The 16,524-nt window shown below is 42.7% G+C and overlaps 1 protein-coding gene across 1 annotated transcript in view; it reads right to left on the bottom strand.

Moving 5' to 3' along the window:
- Positions 1-16,524, bottom strand: part of LOC124712473 (ubiquitin carboxyl-terminal hydrolase 32) — a 233,462-nt gene that overhangs the window by 168,700 nt on the left and 48,238 nt on the right. Inside the window, exons 5-7 of the mRNA XM_047242768.1 lie at positions 15,714-15,873; positions 13,171-13,410; positions 12,770-12,910 (exon numbers count right to left, since the gene is read on the bottom strand). Of these exons, the coding sequence (XP_047098724.1) occupies positions 12,770-12,910; positions 13,171-13,410; positions 15,714-15,873 (541 nt within the window). The remainder of the gene's footprint in view (positions 1-12,769; positions 12,911-13,170; positions 13,411-15,713; positions 15,874-16,524) is intronic.

Genomic DNA, 16,524 nt, shown 5'->3' with positions numbered 1-16,524 from the left:
AAAATTCCAATCACCAACTTTCTCCTCCGAATGCAAATATATTTTGTTGACACCAACCTACATAGAGAAGAACAATCACCAAGATAAAATAAGGGAAATCAGAGCTCGTACGGAAAGATACAGGTGTTCGTTCTTTCTGCATGCTATACGAGATTGGAATGATAGATAATTGTGAAGGTGGTTCAATGAACCCTCTGCCAGGCATTTAAATGTGATTTGCAGAGTATCCATGTAGATGTGGATGAAAATGGAATACAAACAAAGGTAAAGAAAAAAAAAGCAGAAAAATATTAAGAATATAAAAATACAAAATTTTTTTAGGGTTTCGTGGCTACTTGTTAATGTAATATCTGTTGGCTTCTGTATCAGAATTTTCAGCCAGTATAAAACAACGGAAAATCAATGATGGAATGACGACAATATTATGAAAAGTTAACTGCATCATTGTATAGATCTTCCAACTCTTAAATCACCAATATAAGATTGAAAATATTCACAGTATAAAATACACTCCTGGAAATGGAAAAAAGAACACATTGACACCGGTGTGTCAGACCCACCATACTTGCTCCGGACACTGCGAGAGGGCTGTACAAGCAATGATCACACGCACGGCACAGCGGACACACCAGGAACCGCGGTGTTGGCCGTCGAATGGCGCTAGCTGCGCAGCATTTGTGCACCGCCGCCGTCAGTGTCAGCCAGTTTGCCGTGGCATACGGAGCTCCATCGCAGTCTTTAACACTGGTAGCATGCCGCGACAGCGTGGACGTGAACCGTATGTGCAGTTGACGGACTTTGAGCGAGGGCGTATAGTGGGCATGCGGGAGGCCGGGTGGACGTACCGCCGAATTGCTCAACACGTGGGGCGTGAGGTCTCCACAGTACATCGATGTTGTCGCCAGTGGTCGGCGGAAGGTGCACGTGCCCGTCGACCTGGGACCGGACCGCAGCGACGCACGGATGCACGCCAAGACCGTAGGATCCTACGCAGTGCAGTAGGGGACCGCACCGCCACTTCCCAGCAAATTAGGGACACTGTTGCTCCTGGGGTATCGGCGAGGACCATTCGCAACCGTCTCCATGAAGCTGGGCTACAGTCCCGCACACCGTTAGGCCGTCTTCCGCTCACGCCCCAACATCGTGCAGCCCGCCTCCAGTGGTGTCGCGACAGGCGTGAATGGAGGGACGAATGGAGACGTGTCGTCTTCAGCGATGAGAGTCGCTTCTGCCTTGGTGCCAATGATGGTCGTATGCGTGTTTGGCGCCGTGCAGGTGAGCGCCACAATCAGGACTGCATACGACCGAGGCACACAGGGCCAACAACCGGCATCATGCTGTGGGGAGCGATCTCTTACACTGGCCGTACACCACTGGTGATCGTCGAGGGGACACTGAATAGTGCACGGTACATCCAAACCGTCGTCGAACCCATCGTTCTACCATTCCTAGACCGGCAAGGGAACTTGCTGTTCCAACAGGACAATGCACGTCCACATGTATCCCGTGCCACCCAACGTGCTCTAGAAGGTGTAAGTCAACTACCCTGGCCAGCAAGATCTCCGGATCTGTCCCCCATTGAGCATGTTTGGGACTGGATGAAGCGTCGTCTCACGCGGTCTGCACGTCCAGCACGAACGCTGGTCCAACTGAGGCGCCAGGTGGAAATGGCATGGCAAGCCGTTCCACAGGACTACATCCAGCATCTCTACGATCGTCTCCATGGGAGAATAGCAGCCTGCATTGCTGCGAAAGGTGGATATACACTGTACTAGTGCCGACATTGTGCATGCTCTGTTGCCTGTGTCTACGTGCCTGTGGTTCTGTCAGTGTGATCATGTGATGTATCTGACCCCAGGAATGTGTCAATAAAGTTTCCCCTTCCTGGGACAATGAATTCACGGTGTTCTTATTTCAATTTCCAGGAGTGTAGAACAGTCCAGCCTCAGTGGCCAGAGATAGTGACCATCTATGTCTGAATTGTGCTTGTGTGAAAGTGTGGGTGTCTTCTTCTTTAGAAGAGGGCTTTTTGGCTGAAAGCTCAAAAGCAGTCTTTTTGTCATGCCTGTCAGCAACTCAACACTTCCTGTATATGGAAAATAGTAATCTATCATTTTCATAATATTGTCATTAGTCTTCAGCCAGTGTTCGTTTAGGCATTTTCCTGATGTTTTGTCAGCAGGAGTGGCTGGCATTGTCAAAGGTTCACCTTCCACTGCTGATGGACAAATGGAGTTGAGCCCGAGACAGTGATGATTATAAGTACACCAAGCCAACGTCTGAAGGATTTCCTCCAGTCATTACCATTGCGGTTCTTATTTTGTTGCTTGCAGTGATTATTCACTGCAGCTTGAGAATTCAGGGTCAGTAAACCTTGAGGGGGCGGAAAAAAAAAATTCTACGCCAAGGAGGAGTTGTGCAACATAAATGAAAGCTGGTAGATGTGTTTTTACATCAAAGAGATGATGTGTATTCAAATTTTGCACTAGTCACATAACAGTGGTCTACTAGCTTCCACTATGAGTGTTCAAGTCAGGTTTCCTTTAAATACACACTCTAATGGTTGTGAGCATTAGTTACCTTTGAGATTGGACATGGTAAGCTGCTGTTAGTCAAGAATGCCTTTAAGGTGACAAAGATGTCATTATCAACATCTCACAGTGTTTGAACGAGGCCGTATAATAGGACTACAAGGTACTGGATGTTCCTTCCGCGATACTGCAGGTAGACATGGTACGAATGTAACCACTGTACTCGATTGCAGCAGTGCTGCTCATGAGAATGTACAGCCGCAAGAAGACTGGGCTTGGGACAGCCACGTGTTGCTACCGAAAGGAAAGACCATCACATTCGGCGTGCGACTCTGGCACATCATACTGCATCTGCAGCAGCAATCTGAGCAGCAGTGAGCACCAGACTAACATAACGAACTGTTACAAATTGGTTACTTCAAGGACAGCTCCAAGCCAGATGTCATGTACCATGCATTCTGCTGAACCCAACCACCACCATTTGCGACTTCAGTGGTGTCAAGTGAGAGCTCAATGGAAGGCTGGGTGGAGGTCTGTTGTTTTTTTCTGATAAAAGCTGGTTCTACCTCTGTGCCAGTGAAATCCATGTGTTTATTAGGGGGAGGCCAGCTGAAAGCATGCAACCAACCTGTCTGCGTGGTAGATACACTGAACCTACACCTGGTGTTATGGTCTGGGGTATGATTTTGTACGACAGCAGAAGCATTCTCAAGGTTATCCTGTGCATCCTCATTGCCTTGCTGTACATCAATCTCGTGATTCAACCTGTTGTATTGCCATTCACGAACAGTATCCCAGTGAGTGTTTTCCAATGGGATAATTCTTGCCCACATACTGCTGTTGTATCCCAACATGCTCTAAAGAGTGTTGACAAGCCTTAGCCTGCTTGATCACCAGATTCATCTCCAGTCAAGCACATATGGGACATTATCGGACAATAACTCCAGCATCATCCACAAATAGCATTAACTGTCCCTGTATTGGCCAACCAAGTGCAACAGGTATGGAGCTCCAACCCACAAACTTACATCCAGCACATGCACAACTCAATTTGTGCATGTCTGCATGCTTGCATTTAACATTCTGGCAGTTACACCTGTTATTAATGTATAAGCATTTCACCCTTGCAAGGCTTACCTGATTCTTACATTAAGCTGTGATCTTGCATTGTCAATCACTTAAGTATGTTACCTAAGGAAATGTATTCCTGAAATTTCATTAAACTTCATTAATTGCGTTACAGTGTTGTGATTTTCCCCCATCGGTGTACATATATAAACAACCTTTGAGAAGATTACATTTCAAATGGAAATTCTGAACTGATACCAACACTTCTTAGCTGCTAGACATATTATTTTTACAGACACTACCTTACATTGTAATCACAAAAAAATATTTAAGCATATGAAATGCAGCCCCACTTTGAATTTGTTCTCGAATACATGACGAGTTACTGACATCCAAGCTCAAAATCACCCTATCTACTGTTAAAAGGTTGGCAGATGCTGGGAATCAGTGTGTTGGAAGAGCTCCTAAGAGACATGTATCTGTGATACCAGTACTTCAAATATTATCATTTCCTGTGGATCCTGTCTCCTCTCCAGAAAGTACAGTATCTATCACTACTCGTTCAACTGACTGTGAGTGCAGTGTCACTGGTAGATCTACCCATCCCATATAAGGTGGACAGGGACCCGGGAGGTCTCAGGGTTCTGTACTGATCCCCCTAACCAACAAGTTTGATGTGTTGCCTTTCACTGACACTGAAATAGTGGGACTCACTTCACCTGTTTTGCAAAAACCTATTTTGTACGGTGTCAAGAGGAGGCAAACATGAAAGGGTAGTGGTCTTATCAACAGTCACCAGTTCAAAAGCACTACAAATGATGGTTCCCCTTACGGAAATGGCAGCAAGAGACAGTCAAGGACACCATGTCCACTCAGTGTGTATGCCTGGGACCTCAATTCAACATGTTGAAGAGGCTATTTCAGCAGCCATTTAGGGGACAGGGTGCAACTAACTGCAAATTGTGGTGCACTCTGGAATAAATGATGCCTGTCATCTGGGCTTTGAGGTCATATTTTGGTCATTCTAGCAACTGATAATTTGCAACACTGTCCCCACAACTGATTATGGCGCTTTGGTTCAGAGTTGAGTAAGGACTGATGCAGTGACTATGAAGGTTCTGTGATAAGCTAGGCTGCGACTTCCTTGACTTGTACCACAGGGTTGGCAACTGTAGCCCCCCCCCCCCCCCCCCCGCCCCCCCTTCCCAAAATGGGTCGTGTGTGCACTACACATTAGAGGCTGCTACTCAGACAGCCGACTTTGTGCGGGGTGCACACAAGAGCTTTTTAGTTTACGCGACTCTCCAACTAATCCAGATAACAATAGCTCAATAGCTGTAGGAAACCCAGAAGTAACAGTATGACATCAAAGGAAATGCCTCCCATGGGAGACTGTATTGAAATCCTGCGAAACCATTTGCAACGAAGTGCTAGAATTTGATGCGCTTTTGAAGAACAGCAAAGCTCACATAACACTAGGTACAGAAAGCTGGTGAAACCTGAAATCGTCAGCAATGAGATTTTTCAAGATAATTAGAGTGTGTATCAAAAGATTAGGCAAATGGGAAATGGAGATGGTGTACCTGTTGCAGTAGACAAGAAACTCAACTCCACCGAGATAGAAAGTGAAGCTGTATGTGAGATTATTTGGGCAAAACTCATTATCAGAGGCACCATAAAATGATAATCTGATCCTTCTATCAATCACCAGACTCATCTCCTGATGAAATTCTCTGTTTACTTGTATGGGAGTTCCCCAATCATATTGAAATCATTGGTGGAGACTTTAATCATCCCACAATTAATTGGGAAGATTCCACTTCTGTTAGTAGTGGGAATATAAGACATCCTGTGAAATATTTCTAAACACCTTCTCTGAAAACTACCTGGAACAGATGGTCAGGAACCCCACTCATGATGACTGGCATAATAGCAACAAGTAGATCTATTTGAGAATGTCCGCATCAAAACTCAAACCAGTGACCATGACGCAGTTGTGGCAACAATGACTACCGAAGTACAAATGACACCCAAAACAAGCAGGAAGATATGTACACTCACGTACAGGGGGGAAAAAACAGAACACCTCAAAAATTAGAGGTAGGACACTCACATTTTCAGTACATGTACTTTAGTATGTCCTGCAGACATAATTTGCATTTGAACCATGTCATCCCGGGGGTTCAAGGTCAACATTAATATTGTGGTGCAATACCACCTACTGGTAAAACGTGCACGCGTCTCTCGGTGTCGGTCATGGATCAGTGTTACTTAAGTAGACATGCAGGATGCCTCAGACACACATGTGCGAGCCATGCTGTGACGGCAGGTTTGAAAGAGGACACACTATTGGCATGAGAGAATGTGATGCGTCCATCTGGGAAATTGCTGCTTACATGGGATGACGTGTTTCAGCAGTGCATTGGGTAGGCGCAGAATTGTTCAGGGAATGCCTTAGAACACGAGGGGATGGGTTAGGACAAACCAACCAGACCAGCCCCCGAGAAGGCCAAAACCTCATCCCAATGGAATTGCAGGACAGACTTGTGTCCTCCTCGGCTGTGGCACAACAGTGGAACAGTGTAACACATCATACACTACCAGGGATGACAGTCTTTCGCCATTTATTATGGCATGGATTACATGTACATCACCGACTTGTCTGCCTACCTTTTACGAATGTGCAGAAACATACTAGATGGCAATGGTGTATGGAACGATGCCACTGGTGACAGGAATGGCATCATACAGTGTTTTCAGAAGAATCCAGGTTCCATTTGTTTGAAAACGATGGTCAAATTTTGGTTTGCTGCCAACAGGGGAAGTGGTATTGCAGTGACTTCATTTGCATAAGACATACAGTGCCAACTCAAGGCCATACACCATTAGTCGCAGTTGGTGCGTGTCCTGGGCACTGTGACAAGTGTCACCCACATGATTGGCATCCTGTGAACCATAGCCATACCCTTTCTGCACAACAGCCTAAACGAAATTTTTTCAGCAAGACAATTCATGACCACACGTCTCTGCATGAACACTTGCCTTCTTGGTGTCACAGGCTGTCAGCCTTTTTCCCTGGCCCACCAGGTCATCAGACTTGTCACGGAAAAAAAATGTGTAGGATATGGTGAAACAACAGGTGCAGTGCTGTGACCCAATGCCAACCCCACAGAAGAAATTTGGAACCAGGTGAAAGAAGCATGGACAGTTATACCACAGGACACCATTCATCCTTATATGTGTAAATGCCATCACACAAGGAAAAAGTTACCTTGGCCCATAGTGGACACTGTGCCTACAAGGCAACAGGGCACATGTTGACCAAAGGTTATAAATGTTAATAATTTCTGCAGAACATACTAATGTACATGTCCTGTGAATATGAACTTTCAGCACAGAGCAAGAGCAAGTAGAAGAAGCATGGCTCAAGTTTAAATGAATAACTGACATCACACTGGATAGATATGCACCCAGTGAACAGTTCGTAATGGGAGGGAACCTCAATGATATACAGTCACTGTAAATAAATTCCTAAAGAAACAGATTACTGCGTAATAAGTGTAAAACAAAGAGTAGAACTATAGACAGAGTGATGCTGAATGAAACCGATTGTCTGTCAAGAGAGCAATGCATACACCTTCAATGCTATTTCACAAAATCTAAAAAAATTCTGGTCATATGTAAAGGCTGTTAATGACACCAAAGTTAGTGTCCAGTCCCTAGCAAATGAGACAGGAACTGAAATTTAGGATAGCAAAGCAAAAGCTGAAATGCTTCACTCCAAATGTTCCTTTACAAAGAAAAGCCAAGGAGAATCGTCCCAAATTAATCCTTGTACCACTGAAAATATGAACAAAGTATTAGTGTCAGAGGTGTTGAGAAACAGCTGAAAGTATTAAAACTGAACGAAGTTCCGGGGCCCAATGGAATTCCTATCAGATTCTATACTGAATTTGCAGCTCATTTAGCCCTCTTCTTACTATAATCTATCGTAGATCCATTGAGAAAAACACCATGTCCAGTTCTTGAGGGACACACACACACACACACACACACACACACACACACACACACACACACACAGGTTGCACCTGTCTACAAGATGTGATCCACAAAACTACCATCTAAACATAATGATCTATCTTGAACAGAATGACTTTCTCACTTCAACAGGCATGGATTTTGAAAACAACAATCATGTGAAACACAACTCGCACTTTTCTCACATGACATACTGAAAGCATTTGATCATGGCAACCAGGTAGACGCAGTGTTTTTTGATTCCCAAAAAGCGCTTGACTCGGTACTACACCTATACTTACGGCCAAAAGTATGATCATCAACTGAAATTTGTGACTGGACTGAGGACTTTATGCTACGGACAGCACAGTATGTTATCTTGGATGGATAGTCACCATCAGCTGTAGAAGTAACTTCACGTATGCTCAGGGAATGCTTTCTGTTCATATTGTATATTAATGACCTTGCAGAAAATATTAATAGTGAAGTCAGACTTTTTGCAGATGATCCAGTTATCTACAATGAAGTGCTGTGTGAAAGAATCTGTATAAATATGTGGTGCAAAGATGGCAACTTACTTTAAATGTTCAGAAACGTAAAACTGTGCACTTCACAAAATAAAAAACCATAGTGTCCTATGCCTATAACATTAACAAGCCACTGTTGGAACTGGTCGACTTGAACAAATATCTGGGTGTAACACTTTGTAGGGATATGAAATGGGATGATCACATAGGCTCAGCCGCAGGTGGATCAGGTGGCAGACTTTGGTTTATTGGTAGAATAATGGACAGTTGCAATCTGTCTAGAAAGGAGAATGCTTACAAATTGATCAACTGTATGGGACCCGTACCAGATAAGACTAGCAGCGAATATATAACATATACAGAGAAGGGCAGCATGAACGGTCACAAGTTTGTTTGATTCATGGGAGAGTGTCATAGAGATACTGAAGGAATTGAACTGGAAGACTCTTTAAGAAAGACGTAAACTACCCCGAGAAAGTTTACTAACAAAGTTTCAAGAACAGGCTTTAAATGATTACTATGTACTGCTCCTATAGGGATAATGAGGATAAGATTAGAATAATTACTGCACACTCAGAGGCATTCAAACAATCTTTCCTCTCACACTCCATACAGTCGTGGAGTAGGAAGAAACCTTAATAACTGGTACAATTGGGTGTACCCTCTGCTGTGGACTTCACAATAGTTTTCAGAGTTCTTACAATCAGTGGGTTTCTAAATACACATATCTGAACAAATAACATGTGAAAAATTAGTTTCTGTATAACAAATTAGTCCAGAATAGGTACCAACTACAAACCCTTACCTGAAACAACAAATTTAAGAAATCCATTGGAAGTGGGTTTTCCACAGTCCACATTAAATATTCTTCCGTTGTCAACCCTTTCTCACTTGTTGCGTGTCTCCTGATATCTTTCATGACCATTTCCACATCTAACATTAAAGGAGAAATAAATTATTGAGTTGTATTTTTGGTTATACATCTTGAAACTTATCTTCAGCAAGTCAGAAATATGACTTCACATCTAAAGCAAATAATTTAGTACTGCATGCTGCAGAGAGAAGTAACAAATTGTATATTTAATTCAAAATTTCTTTCACATGCTTATTGCATCATCTGTTAGGATGGACTGAAACATGTAGCATCAAGTTAGTACTACAGAGAAAGAGAGAGCAATTGTATGCCACAATGACTATCAGTCAAGAAGACTAATATGTCTAACACGATATAAAATGATACAAAGGCAAGTAAGAAATTTAACACTAGGAAAAACAGAGGGGTGAAAAGGGGAAAAAATAACTCATAAGGAATTACAACATCATCAGTGCACAAGACATGTGATCATCAACTAGAAAACAATCACTGAGGATGTATGTGGGCTTAGTATCAGTCACTCTAGTGTACTAGTAAATGAACCTATACAATTTGAAAAACTTGAGTTTACTTTTTGAAACTGTGGATACAACATACTGTGGTTTTATAAGACACACCTTTACGAGGATGCTGTGTTAAACACTAAAACAGTAACTAAAAAATGCGACTCATTCTTAGAGTGCAGAGGCACAGCAAATATTTTAATGTCACCTTTGAAATGTATGTCACTCACTGTATGAAGTGTTCGTGCAGTGTAGTTATTGCAAAGGCTAACAACAATATTACAGAAAGGACAGACTGTTACCATCCACCACGAGATGCATTCGGTTGCAGACAGGCACAATGACAAAGACAGGTATAATATTTTAAGCTTTATCTGAAGTAGAGGAATAAACAAAAACAAAACAAAAAACCACACACGCACGCACGCGGACAAAACCAATGGACGCTGGAGCCTGACTCCAACTGATGTGAGAAGTAATCTAAGGGGATGGGGGAAAGGAAAGGAAAGGAATGGGGAGGGCGAAATATAGCAGCTTAGGGAAAATTGCTGTACTGACTGAAATGTGGGAGCATGCAAGGATGTGGTGGGGACAGGACAGGACTGCTAAGTGCACTGTCTGAGGGCTATCCTGGAGGAGGGGGGGGGGGGGGGGTGACAAATAGGGGGTGACAAATAGTAGAGAAGAGAGGAGAGAAGTGGAAAAGACTGTAGGTGTGTTGGAGAAACAGATGACGTGTGTAGTTCTAGAGTGACAGCTGGGAAGGGGCAGCTAGGTGAAGGACAGAGACTAGCAAAGATTGAGGCCAGGTGCGGGGTTGTGCAAATGAAGGACATGTTGTATGGAGAACTCTCGCCTGTGCTATTCACAAAACCTAGCATTAGTAAAAAAGATCCAGATGGTGCAGTTTGTGAGGCAACTATGTCATCCAGCTGTTTGTTGACCACACTTAAGCCACTCATGCAGAAAGGCAGCTTGTTAATTGCCATGCCCACGTAGAAAGCAGCACAGTGATTGCAGCTTAATTGGTAGGTTGCAGGGCTGCTTTCATAGGTGGCCCTGCCTTTGATGAGGTATGAAATGCCTGTGACAGGGCTGGGTTTTTTAAAGGTGGTAATGGGAGTCTGTATGGGACAGGTCTTGCACATAGATCTATTGTGGTGACATTAGCCATGAGGCAAGGGATGGATAGGGATAATTCATAGGTTCAGTGGGCAGCAAAATGCCTCTGTAGGAGGGGCAGAACAGATACTGTGTAGGATATTCCTCACTTCAGGGCACAGGAAAAGTAGTCAAAATCCTGGTGGAGAATGTGATTCAGTTGCTCCAGTCCTGGGTGGTACTGAGTGACATGGACAGTCCTCCGTGGCTGGACAGTGAGAATGTGGGAAGTGGTAGGTGGCTGAAGAGACAAAGCACGGGAGTTAGTTTTCTGGAAAAGTTGGGAGGGTATTTTTGGTCTGTGAAGGCCTCATTGAGACCCTTACATATTTGGAGAGGACTTCTTATCACTGCAGATGTGGTTATGTTGGGTTGCTAGGCTGCATGGAAAGGACTTCTTGTTGCGGAACACATAGCATCTGTTGAAGTGGAATTATTATTAGTGGCTGGTAGATCTGATATGGATGAAGGTTACAATGTAGCCATGCTTGAGGTGGAGGTCACCATCAAGGAAAGTGGCTTGTCAGATTCATGTGGACCAGCTGAAGTGAATGGGGGAGAAGGTGTTGAGCTTCTAGAGGAACGTGGATAGTGTGTCCTCATACACGGTCATGAAGATGTCATCAATGAATCTGAACCAGGTAAGAGGGTTTCAAATTATGGGTGGTTAGGAAGGGTCCCCTAAGACAAACCATGAGTAGCTTAGTACAGCATGGTCCCATGCAGCTGCCCATTGCTGTAACAGGCACTTGTTTGTAGGTGATGTCTCCAAAGGAGAAGTAACTGTGGAAAAGGATACAGTTGGCCATGGTGACTGGAAAGGAGGTTGTAAATTTGGGGTAGGTCTGGCATTGGGAAAGGGAGTGTCCCAAGAGCAGCAAGCCCGTGAGCATTGGGGGATGCTAGCATAAAGTGAGGTGGCTTTGACAGTGACAGTAAGGGCACTGGATGGTAAAGGAACAGGAAAAGTGAAAGTCAGTGGAGGAATTGGTTGGTGTCTTTTATATAGAACAGTAGGTTACAGGAAATACCTCCATCAACATCAAACTTACCGGCCACCAACAACATCTCCACTCCGACAACTGCCTCCCATGAAGCATTGCATGTACCGCTATCTGCAACGGATTTATGGTCTTTTTTTCTCTCAATTTTTATTTTATTGATAACTTAGCATGAACTGCAATTTACTGTTGTGTGTTCAACTAGCTTTTGCTATAAATATTAGCTGTTTACTCCTTGTTCAATCGTGACTGTCCCCCCCCCCCCCCCCCCCCACCCGCTCCACCCACTCCCCGCGCACACGCACGCACGCACGCACACACACACACACACACACACACACACACACACACACACACACGCACGGAAATGAACAAATTGCAGCACAGTCATTAACAGTAAATAAAGATGCATTGTCAGAAAGCTAGTAATCAAAATTACTCAAAAGTAAAATATTTAACCAAGAAGAATCTTTATGTTCCACCTCAACAACTTTCATTGAATTAAGAGATACATGAATTTATTTTTATTGCTGAAGTCTCACAGCCAGATGAGAACTTTTAGGAAAATATCTGAGATGACTACAGATACTAATGAATACTGTAAAAAATTCTTGACCTTATGGTGACACCAAACTAAAGTAAAACATGAGTATCACATCAACAAGATGTTACACCGCTTCACTGTGCCTCTTACAACTTCTTACACAAAATTTCAATCCCTGCCTACCTACTTGGAAAGAAAGGAGCAACAGAGTGCCATGCTGCATCCCTTAACTTGACAGCCAGTAGTCACTGGCTAGATTTTAGGTGAAAGTTTCACACTATTAAAGCACTACACACTGCAACACTAGGAAGTGAGGAAGCAGTCCGCGTCAGTCTAGACATCAACATGGAAAAAAGGGACTGTGCATTAAATTTTGGGTCATGTCAGGACCTAAAGCAGGGTTAGTTTTTGCCTTGGGTGCATTTTTCCATTTCAAGAACTAACTTTCTAATCATAGTATCTCTGTTTTAGTTACAAAATCAACTTTCAATAAATGTATAGCCATATTTCTGACTTTATATGTACGTGCAAATAACATACCAACTTCACCGTACGGATCTAGAGAGAGTTCTTTAGATGATTTATTTTCACGGCGTACAAATAATAGAACATCAATCATGTGCTGCAACTCTTCTTCTGTGAGGACACCATCTCTATCACCATCAAAAACTTTAAAACAAACTGAAACAAAATTTATGAAACTGCAAGATTACTCATCATTATTATTATTAAAAAGTTATGTTAAGAAGTTATCAACTGAGAGTGCAAGTATTTATCCTTGTTGATTCACTACAATGTTACATTTGTCAATAAAAATAACTAAGAAACATAAATGCAGATCTAGATAATTTTTTTATGTAGATATTCAAAAAGTTATCTGACTTGCCATTACCAAATGAGCACAGAACTGCATCAGCTATACAAGTCCATTATATACTCACACTTTTGCCTCTCAGTGAGAGGGCCCCTGCACGCAGCAGATACACCGCACGCCATTTCCTTGAAGTCGATGTGGCTGTCCCTGTTCTCGTCAAACGCAGCGAAGACCCCGGCACAGACGGACAAGGGCACTGGGGGGCTGACCAGAGGCACCAGCGTGTCCAGGTCAAGCTTCCCCGTGCGTGACTGGCCCTTCAAAAGCCAGTAGCGCTTCTCCAGCTCGATGATGTCACTCTCTTCCACTGAAATGCAAATCATTTTTTAACTACGCTGGAAGAACACTATTATAAAAGTAATGTGTCTAATAAACTAATAAATGTTGCACAGATGCATACCCTTCTCTCTAAATCCCTTTTTCATTTGGTCACTTGCTCATGTTACGAGGGCTCTTCAAAAAATAAATGACATTATAATGGCAGCCCTAATTAACTTTTATTGAACGCTGCTCTACACTTCAAACTGACAAAGGAAAGTGACTATTTTTCCACAGTCACTGAGTCCAAGCAAATAACACACGAAATGTTCTACTGACCATTCAATCCTTTGACGACAGAAATATAGTCCTCGTCAGGGAGCAATACAAGAAGTGCCATGTGGACATCCTTATAGCTGGAAAATCGATTTCAAATTACCAAAAAAATGGAAATTGTGAGGTAGTGGACCTGGACTGTATGACAGATGCTTCCAAATTTCCCATCAAAAACTATAAAGCAAAGCTCATATCTGTACTCAGAGTAGAGAGTAGTACACAGAGTTGGGTGTTGTACTGTCACACAGAAAAATAATGTCTTCAGTGATTTTCCACACTTCTAGTTCTCTACGTCACTGTGCAGTGATGTCAGTGTTGCACAGTGTAAAAATGGAAGTAATGGTTGTGTTCTTTGCCATAAACTCTGTCAAAAGAACTCCTTCACAGCTGAAGGAATCACTGGCTCTGACCATCCCTGCTGATGCCACAACTTTGCATTTCTTCGACAGATTCGAAGAGGGTCTCCACATTCTACAGATGCTCTCGTTCCCACAGGTGTGAAGCGTTGGGCCCATGGCCCACCACCAATAACGATGTGGCTTATGAAATCATTGCCTTCCACTGACTAATGACAGAAGAAATCTAGAGATACAGTGAACTTCGCATCTTTGTATGCAGGCAACACTGAAAGCAAAAACCAGCTTGAGCATAATATTCAATACTGCAGACGATCTCTGACAATGGAATGAGCACTGACTATTGAGATGTGCATCTGCCAAGCAATGTTCTCTATAATACGTCTACAGTTGCTAAGAAGTTATTCCTCAATTATCTGGACAGTGTTGTCAGTGGTCAAGGTCAATGGCCTTCCTTCCTGATTGGTAACACCCACGTCCATCAAATTTTTGGCACCATTCCACTACAGCTGAATACGCCACTTGGTCCATGTATCACCAGAATTCCACACTCAATCTGTGAGCAATTTAGGCTTTGGCCCAGAAGAACCTTACTGCCTCAGGTACTTCAACTTTGGAGCACATTTCCAGTTGCTGTGCCATTTCAATTGCACATACTGACGCACCCATTATCCGTGCTGCAGCACAATGGTGTCTGCAGGAAACCTAGATAATGTATTCTCTTTTGACACTGCATTACTATTTTTTTTCTTTTTTTTTGTGCAATGATCTTAGCATGGGCAGATCTGTGTAACTTACTTTCCCAATCACTATGTATATACAAACAGAAAACCTCCACTTGTGATCCACACAGTCATCAGCTCAGATAACACATTATCCACTTATATGAACAACCTTCAACATTAGTGCAACTATAATTCTGTCTCACCTGCATTCTCACATTCCACAGCTATGATCATGTGCTAAATACTTTTCATACCACCTCAAACATGTGGATGAGCTGCTCCTCTTTAAGATTTACATCAAATATTTCTGGCAATATAATTGAAATACAGCTGTCCAATAGCTTATGCATAAACTGTCACACAACAGTGAGAGGCTCCTGGTTCCTATGTGAGACTTCACACAAACATAAAACCAAAATCTTTTTCATTAATCTCATCCCAGATGCTTTTCCCATAAAACTGAGATCTGCGTTGTTCATTTACTACCAGGTGACAAACTAAGCAGATGTAATGTACAGAAACAGCAATATAGTCCTCCAATATGAAGTAGTAGCTCAAAATGTGTTGGAACTGAAGAAAATATTGAGAATGAAGATGAGATGTTACTAGTAACAATAACCCTAACTTACAAGATAAAGTTATGGATAGTTAATTACAAAAGGCCTGTTAATAATGTAAATTTAGACACATGCACATAAAAAAAGCACATAAAGTGAAAGTTACACAGAACAAGACAACCAAATGAAATAAAAGACAACGAGGCAGGTGAGCAAACATCAGTTCCCATTCCCCCCCGCCTCTCTCTCTCTCTCTCTCTCTCTCTCTCTCTCTCTCTCTCTCTCTCTCTCTCTCTCGTATATATACATATATATATTTTCAACATATAAACTCATCAACAATAACATGACTGATATTCTTTTAATATGAAGACTTACAATGAGTCACACCAGCAAGTGTTTGGTAGAAGGTTGGTGTTTCCAATTCATTGCTTAGAGTAACAGTACACGGCTCCGACAGCAACCAACGGCTCAATGAGGTCGCATCACGACGTGACAAGAGCCAGTCCCGGAATTCTTCGTATGACACACGATCTTTCTGGAGGGGAAAAAAATACAATTTTATGGAAGCCAAAGATATAAGGAGGATATCAGAATTTTCTGTTTTGTAAACCGATTACTAGAAGGCAGCCACAAATTTTGACTCATTTACATACATTAAATCACACACAATATATAGAAAAAGGAACATTCCCTGTAAGTAGAAATTACAGTTGTTCTAATCTGTAGCATAGTCTTCATATAAAAACAGAAAAAAATAATAAATTACCACTATAAAAAGATTGCCAGATGCACTAACACTCATCCTGAAATGTCAAATGGACAATGGGTTCTTCATAGGAAGTGGAGGTAATGGCTTGCACTTTCAAACTATTGTTATACAGTTGAGAAAGGAAAAGACAGAGAGAGAGGGAGCGGCATTAAAAATTTACATCATAAGAGGTGCTAAAGAATGAAATAAAGAGGCATAAACGAAGATAAAAACAAAAAATAAATAATGAGTTAAAGACAAGAAAATTAACAAATCTGAAGCTAATACCGAAGGGGGGGCGGGGGGGGGGGGGGGGGGGGGGGGGGGGGGGGGAGACAGAAGCGGGAAAACTAGGGTCAGAAAACGGGAAATGGGGAGGTGCGTAACAATACCAAGAGCTACTGGAGACTCAACTCTCAGGACTGTAATCAGTGATTA

This window comes from Schistocerca piceifrons, chromosome 8 (genome assembly GCF_021461385.2).
Source record: "Schistocerca piceifrons isolate TAMUIC-IGC-003096 chromosome 8, iqSchPice1.1, whole genome shotgun sequence".
Lineage (NCBI taxonomy): Eukaryota > Metazoa > Arthropoda > Insecta > Orthoptera > Acrididae > Schistocerca > Schistocerca piceifrons.
Note: the sequence above shows the minus strand (reverse complement) of the source record. Positions and strands in the feature narration are given on the sequence as shown.